The following is an 8,344-nucleotide window of genomic DNA, read 5'->3' as shown; positions in this document are numbered from 1 at the left end:
GGTTTACGCCATTCTCCTGCCTCAGCCTCCCGAGTAGCTGGGACTACAGGCGCCCACCACCTCGCCCGGCTAAGTTTTCGTATTTTTTAGTAGAGACGGGGTTTCACCGTGTCAGCCAGGATGGTCTCAATATCCTGACCTCGTGATCCGCCCGTCTCGGCCTCCCAAAGTGCTGGGATTACAGGCTTGAGCCACCGCGCCCGGCCCAGAGATAGGTTTTCTATGATCTTTCAGTTTCTCTTTGCAAAACCCCTTCTTAAATTGGAATTGTGGCCATTTTTGAATCAGATCAGTGTGTCTCAACCTTTTCTCATTATCACCTCCCTAAGGAGCCTTTATAGACGTTTTCTGATTGCCCCCTCCCATGATGTTTTAATGTCACAGATACACTGTATATATGTTTATGTTCTGTATGGTATACCTATGCTTTACATATAAAAAGAATAAAAAATGTTTTTCCCCTGCCACCTCTGCTCCACCCCAGGGAAGAACCAACTTTTATCCTTTTGGTAATACATGGATGAGAGGAAGAGCTAGCCTGTCCTGACTTCATTTTCACCACTGACTCTAATCATCAATTTAAACACAACAAATAACTGTTTCAGATTTCTTTAAATCTGAAAACCCAAATAGGGCAGATTGGCACTCAACCTCCATTCTAAATATTTGTGTTTTCTGTAATGCAGAACTAAAAAAGCTAAAAAATCCCAGAGGGAATTTAGATCTTGCCAATCAAAAAGCCATGTTTTTGCTGCTTCTGTTATCATCCATCTTCCAAACTTGGCCAGCTCTAAGACTACAAAGACAGGTTTTTTCTTTTCTTTCTTTTATCTTTCTCCCCCTCCCCCTTTTGAATACCTTATCACTAGCTTCAAGGATATCAAGAATGGCAAGACATCTATTTTTTTCTTGGGAAAAAACTGCCAGCATGGACCCAGCAGATGGAGGGTGGCTCTGAAGCCATGTTTCTCAACCAGAGATGGAAATACATAGATGCTCTTTTGATCATGGATACTGCTAGAATTTGGTGCACAGAGATCAGGGATGCTAACCATCCTGCAACAGGAGAAATAGTCCCACAAAACAAAGTAGAGTTGTACGCAAAATGCCAATAGCATTCCCACTGGAAATATCACTTACAAGTAGCAGTCACACTGCTTCTTTATCTCTGAATCACAACTAAAGAAGCATCTTTCTGAGGTTAAAGTTCTAATGGCAGCCACCTGACTCCTGCCTTCCTCACTGTGTCAGGGAAAGCAGCTCTCCAATAAACAGTTCTGCAGTGCTGGTCTGGGTGTCACTCCTGAAGGATATTCTAGAACCTGCTCTACCAGCCCTTCTAAAGAGTTTTTTAAGCAAATGATTCCCTACATTAAATCAATTTCTGCTTTCAGTACCTATAATTTTTTTTTTTTTCTTTCCAGCAACTGGACCCTGACTGACATCTAAAGCAAATGTTAAAAGTAACATTTGAAAAAACATTTCAGTATCATGTCATCTAAGGTGCTAGGCAAAATTTGATTAAAGAATGGGGACAACGTTCAAGTTAAATTGACACTGAGTTACTTCCTCAGTATAGTTCCAAGCAAGGTAAATTCTAGTCCAGTGTTACTCAATTACTTTTTCATTATTGCTTATCTAATGAGCCTTTTAAGACTTTTTTTCCCCAATCCCATCTCCATGAGATTTTAATACCACAGCTATACCCTCTGTTTACTCTATGTATATCTGTGCCTCATACACGAAACAGTAAGACATTGCCCCATCACCACCAAAAACCAATTTTCACCCCTTTGGGAGTGTCATTTGCCCCATTGAGAATGCATGGTTCAGCCTTTGCTTAGTTTTAAATCTGCAGTGTACAATTAGACAACACCATATGGAGGTTTATGGAGTGAAGAATCTTCTATAACTTTTGCTGGAAAGGCTTGCCAGACTAACCCGTCATGATGCTGGTAACTCCAATTTTTCCAAATGGAAATTTTTCTCTTTTGTACTTAAATTACACTTTATATAAACCCAACAGTTTCTAAATGTTTACAATGAATATATTTGAATGAATATATGAATGTATGATATAAACCATCGAATTACGTTATATAATTATTCTTTTTAAAATGATTAATCTTTAATCTTTCATGAGTGAGTTCTTGTACATAAAGTCATCTTAAATTCAATCTGAAAAAGATAGACAACTTTTGGGAGCACTATTATACAGATATATGTATCTTATGTTCTGTATTATATGGATATGTGTGTGAGATATATATATATATAGGTTTCCATCCATGATTCCTAGCTCATAACTCCCAATACCCTTGTTACAGTCTTTTTTTTTAAATCATGTTGAGGCACTTTAGGCCTCAGAGACAGGCCTCAGAAAAAGAATCTCTCTCTCAATCTCTCTGACCTTCTCTTGCCCTCCCTTTACTTGCCCAAGTCAGGACTATAATCTTCCCTGACCTTTCTGATTGTGGATCATGAGACTCTCATTTCTGAAGGGATTCTGCCTCATACCCTGGAGGAAGGAAAGCTGCACACAGAGGCCAAGAAGAATCTGGACAGGCCTTGCTGGGTTTCTCGACTCAGTCTACCAGTATTAGATCATACCCTTTTTGTCCAGTCACATTAATACAGAATTGTCAGTCAGGCCTATCCAATGAAGACTCCATAAAAGGCCTAAGAGAACAGAATTTAGAGAGTTTCTGGATAGCTGAACTCATGGAGGCTCCTGGGAGAGGACACGCCTGAGGAGGGCATGGAAGCTCTGCTCCCTTTTCCCCATACTTAGGGCTATTCATCTCTTCATCAGCATCCTTTGGAATATCCTCTATAATAAACCAGTAAACCTAAGTGTTTCCCTGAGTTCTGCAAGCCACTCTAGCAAGTTCTAGAACCCAAAGAGAAGGTCGTGGGACCCCCAACTTCAAGCTGGTCGGTCAGAAGTTCCAGAGGTCTGGACTTGCAACTGGTGGGAAGGGCAGGCCAGTTTTGGGGACTGAGTCTGCAACCCGTGGGATCTGATGCTATCACCAGGTAGATAGTATAAGAATTGCAATGGAGGACACCGAGCTGGTGTCTGCTGCAAAACTGATTGTTTGCTTGGTGTGTGTGGGAACACCTCCATACATTTGGTCACAGAAGTGTTCTGTGTTGATTGCTGTTGAATGGGAAAAGAAAAAAAGCAGTTTGTGTTTTTCTACTGACAATGGGCTATTGTATATATTCACCCTATTTCCCTAATTTAGGGTGTAAATTAGTCCAAAGTACTGATTATGTCTTATTTCCACCATGAAAATATCCCCAAGCTCTTCATATTGTTTACTTTGTTCCTAATCAAGAAAAATTCTCACCTTGGATGTGATAGAAGTCTGGATCCCACCCTTTTGATGACTATTTTTAGACAAAGCTTTCTAGAGCTACTAGTATCTATTTTCCTTGAGTTTCATTATTGGAATTGCAGAATACAAAATTTAAAAGCACTTTCTAAGGATCTACTAAATATTGAACTCTGAGTTTGAAAATGCACTTTACCTCTCTTTAACCTACTTTTATATTTAGTAAAATAAAGGGAGATTGAAGAGGCAGAACTAGGTCCCTCCTGACTCTATGGGTCAGTACAACAGAGGTCTGCAAACAGACAACTGGTGTACGTATTCTTTCTCCTTGTCAGGTGCTGTCTTTACTTCCTTCTATTCAGCATATATTCCATGGTCTACCACTTCAGCCACTCGCTTGCCATAACTTCTTCTTCTTTTTTTTTTTTTTTTCCAGAGTCTTGCTCTGTCACCAAGGCTGGAGTGCAGTGGCGCCATCTTGGCTCACTGCAACCTCCACCTCCCGGATTCAAGCAGTTCTCCTCCCTCAGCCTCCCAAGTAGCTGGGACTACAGGTGCGTGCCACCACACCCAGCTAATTTTTGTATTTTTAGTAGAGATGGGGTTTCACCATGTTGGCCAGGCTGGTCTCAAACTCCTGACCTCATGATCCACCCACCTCAGTCTCCTAAAGTGCTGGGATTACAGGCATGAGCCACTGCGCCCGGCTCCATAACTTCTTAACTGTGTCTTACTACACTTCTATAACACCCACATGGCAAAACCCCAACCCTAGGTCAATACAACTGCCTACCTTGTGTAATCCCAGCCTTAGGCTGCTGCTGGAAAGTGGGTAGAGAATCACACAACTGAGCAGACTGGTGTGACCTGAAATTGAATGTCCTCAACCTCACATGACCTGAAATCGAATGTCCTCAACCTCAAGTGACCCGCTGTACAACAATCCTTGTTTCCCTAATTCTCTCTCCCAGCCTTCAGAGGAGCTACTTCAAAGCTTTTACTTGTAAATAACCATATAATTGCTCCTTCTCCTTTTTCAAGGCTTAACTCAAATGTCACCTGCTTAGTGCAGATTTTCCGGACTAAAATTTTTAAACTGCATCCCCTTCCTCTTTATTTTCTGCTACCTAATAAGCTATAAATTGTACTTACTATTTTGAGTATTATCCTTTTCTGCAACTATGATGTAAGTGCCATAAGGGCAAGGAGTTTTGCATGCTTTGTTTACGGCTGTATCCCCATGCCTCCAACAGTACCTGGCACACAGACAGTGAGGAATGAGTTTCCTCTTTCTCAGGGGCAACGTTCTACCCCCGGGCCATTTTAAACCTCTCTCTATAGGCATCTTCCCATGAGATTTGAACACACAAACGTCTTCACTGTTTTAAAAGCTTTCTCTTAATCCCCAACTTCTCCTGTAGCTACCACTACCTTTCTCTCCTCCCCTGGATTGCCACATTCCTGCGAGAGTTGTCTGTATTTGCTGTTTTCACTCCTTCCTTTCCCAAGTTTTCTCAATCAACTGCTATCTGCCTTTTGCTTTACCACTTCATAAAATTGCTCTCCTCAAGGTCAATGAACATCACTTTGGGGACACAACCAGTCCTGATCTGACTTGGCCTCTCTGCAAGGACATACAAGGGTCACCTAACCCAGATTTGAGGATGAAGGCAGGCTGATATTGCTGCTGACATTGCTGATAATTCCTTTCTTTTTGACATACTCCCTTCTCTTGGCCTTCTCAGCGTTCCTTCTATTTCTCTGTTCCTTCTCTCTTCCCTTTTCAGGTCCTCTTCCTCTGCCTGTCCCTTATGATGTTAGTGTTCTTCAGAGTTCTGTGTAGGCCTCCCCTTCACTTTTTAACCTCCTGGGTGACCTCATCACTTCCCTTCTTTTTCAGTTTCCATCTATAAACTGACAGTTCCTGTAATCTGGGTTAGAGATACAGATCCCTCTACAGAGCGCTAGACTATCCAACCATTTAAAAGACATCTCTAGTTAGATGGCTCAAACTCACCTCAAACTCCATGACTCCATAGCTGAACTCATCGTTTTGCTACTCCCCACCACTCCCCTGGCTATCTTTTCTCCTCCTGTGTTCCTGATCTTAATGAAATGGTAGTACCACTACCAGTTTACCCTAGCCAGAAACCCAGAAATCATCTTTTACTTCCCCCTCTTTCTTTTCCTTATTCTCTTATATCTAAATCAAAGTTTCTAAACCTTGGCACTTCTGACATTTTGAGGACTGGATAAGTCTGTTTTATGTGCGTGTGTTGATGGCGGGGGCCGGGGCGGGGGTGGCTGTGCTATCCTGTGCACTGTACCAAGTTAATAGCAACCCTGGCTTTTACCCATTATTTAGGTCCCAGAGGCAACCCCCAGAAGTGCCAGAAGTTGTTACAATCAAAAGTATCTCAAGACATTGGAAAACATCCCCTGGGAGGGCAAAATTGCCCCCAGTTGAGAATCACTGACCTGTATCCATCAAGTCCTGCCTGTTTTACCTCCTGAATACTGTATCTCTTAAATTGATATACTTTTCATAATCTCCTCTACCACATTCTCATTTCAGGCCATCATCAGGGTAGATTACTCTAATAGCTTTCTAATAGGTCTCCACACCTCCAGACTGGTCTCCTCCAAATCAGTCTCCACAATGATCCCAGAATGACCTTTCAAAGATCAAACTCCTTCCTATAACTCCGCAACATCTTCCTCCTAGCCCACCATTAAACATTGCGAAGCTTCACTTTGCTCTAAAGACAAAATTCCTTCACATGAATTCCAACACACTTAATAATCTGGCCCCTTGTTTACCTCTCCAGCCTCATCTTCCATCCTCTCAAACTCTACGCACTAGATAATTTCTGTTCGCTTTTCTATCACACAAACTGAACCTCTCGGGGGGTCTCTCTACCTGGGACATTATTCTCTCCATTTCCTCATGTGATCAACTCCTACTTATTTCTTCAAGTCTCATTTCCTCTGGAAAGCCTTCCCTAATTCTTCAGATCTGGTTAGATGCTCCTCCCATAAGCTTACAAAATACTGTAAAATCACCTGACCACAGCACGAGGCATCGTAATTGGCTACCTCCTCTGTATACACTCCGCCCTTTAGACTGTAAAATCTAGACACAGACTGTCCCTTATCTTGCTCAACAACCTCCAAAACAAGGTGCTTAGAAGGAATTCTATTTATTTTTTAAAAATAAAGGAATGTTGACTACAAAAGACACAATCTTTGGAGTTAATTCTCTCAAAAAGTTGTTTCTATATGGACAAGTAAAACCAACAGAATAAAGTGTGTACCAGATTATCCATTTAAAAACATCTGGGCAAAGTCTTCATGCTCTGAAAATGTCCACGCATCCCAACTGACAGTGGAATTCTGAGGCAATTCAGTAATAGTTTGACCTAAGACCCACTGCCTCCAGCCTATTTTCTGCCAATCTAACAAATAGCTTTTCACAATTACCATTACCTATTTTCTACTAGTTTTCTCATGAGTATCGGTATTAGAGTGTGCAGGATTTAAAATCAGTATCTTGAAGGTGCGGGAGAATCCTTGTAATAAAAGCAGAGGCCACAAAATGTTATTTGTACCAATTACCTGGGTACCTGCAAACACAGGCCAAAGCATTCGGCCCTGTCATTCACTCTTTGCCCCTCGGAACAGCAAAGAGACCGCTGGAGCCAGTGCCTGTCCGTCTCCTAGGTGTGCGTCTGTCGTCAGCACCTGGACCCTGCAGAAATGCCCGTAGTGGGCGTACCCCCAGCTCCCCCGAGCCCCATCCATACAGAGCAGCCGTGCCTCGGCGAGCTTAGCAGCGATCGGGATCCTCTGCACCCGGTCCACACCGGCTAGGCCTCCCTGCCAGAGCTCCAAGGGGCGGCGAGGTCCTCACCCACCCCCGGCCGCGCCTCGCCGCCCACCTCGCAGTACAGGAGTTCAGTGCCCGGGTCCTGCTGCCCCGCGATCCGGCAGAACACGCAGGTGCTGTCGTAATCCTTGGGCTCTGGTGACTTGGCAGCGGCTTCAGGGGTCTCCACTGAGGAAACCGTAGATTCTGCAGTCGCCGAGGCCTTAGAGTCAGGGGCCAGGCCGGCGCTGCGGTTCACCTGTTCCTCCGCCATCGCACCCGCCCCTCGCGGCCTAGAGTCTTGGCCTCTCCAGGGCTACCGGGCCGCACAGGCTCCGCGTCCCGCACCTCCTCGTTTTACCTCGAGGCGTCCCCCTTCGCCTGACGCTGGGCGGTGATCCAGGCTGAGGGGAGGGGGAAGGAGAAGCGGTGGGGAACTTCAAAGTCTGAGGCCGACTTCAAAACCAGCTGCCACTAGAGGGCGAGCGATGGCGCTGCCGAGAGTCGTCCTGACCCCTGCGCCTCGTTGGTAATGACGCACGACGTCTGCCAAGACGCAGAGCGAGCCGCGGGTCGTGGTGACATCACCGAGGCGCGGGAGTGTCTGTCATAAGGAAGGATGTTGGGTCTTCTGGACAGGCTTTCTTCAAAGCCCATAGTATATAGCGTGTCCAAATATTGTATTACGCTGCCGTTTTTCCAAAAAAAAAGTTTTTTAAAGTTTGATTTTTAAAATTTGTAGGTTTTTAAAGAATGAGCAAAATTCCTAAAGCCTTATTTTCAACAAACATCATGTTTGCTGCATTTTCAGCCACGATAATTTGTAGTTTAAGTTCAAAATGTCCAAAACTAACCTTTACATCTCTGTTGACTTTTTATTGTTGTTAACGGAACAGCTAGATCAAAATAGCGACCTTTTTTTTAATCTCACACTCCTCATGTACAAGTAAATGTGGAGTCCTATAGTTAATAGTCTGAAATATCCCAGAAATTCAATGCCAGTGCCTCATAATGCTTCACCTAGACCAACGCAATCACCTTCTAACTTATTTCTTGATTTTCCTGTCACTCAGACAAAACCTTCAGTAACTATGTACTCAAAGAAAAAATACTAGTTCCTTAGCTTGGTGTTCAAGGTGGA

At 43.6% G+C, this 8,344-nt stretch overlaps 1 protein-coding gene across 1 annotated transcript in view; it reads right to left on the bottom strand.

Moving 5' to 3' along the window:
* Positions 1-7,961, bottom strand: part of HINT3 (histidine triad nucleotide binding protein 3) — a 24,881-nt gene extending 16,920 nt beyond the window's left edge. The window contains exon 1 of the mRNA XM_025384404.1: positions 7,277-7,961. Within this exon, the coding sequence (XP_025240189.1) occupies positions 7,277-7,477 (201 nt within the window). The 5' untranslated portion in view covers positions 7,478-7,961. The remainder of the gene's footprint in view (positions 1-7,276) is intronic.
* Between the last annotated feature and the right edge of the window lie 383 nt (positions 7,962-8,344).

The sequence above is a fragment of the Theropithecus gelada genome, chromosome 4, assembly GCF_003255815.1.
Source record: "Theropithecus gelada isolate Dixy chromosome 4, Tgel_1.0, whole genome shotgun sequence".
NCBI classification, from domain to species: domain Eukaryota; kingdom Metazoa; phylum Chordata; class Mammalia; order Primates; family Cercopithecidae; genus Theropithecus; species Theropithecus gelada.
The sequence above is the reverse complement of the archived record's forward strand: the minus strand, read 5'-3'. Positions and strand labels throughout refer to the sequence as shown.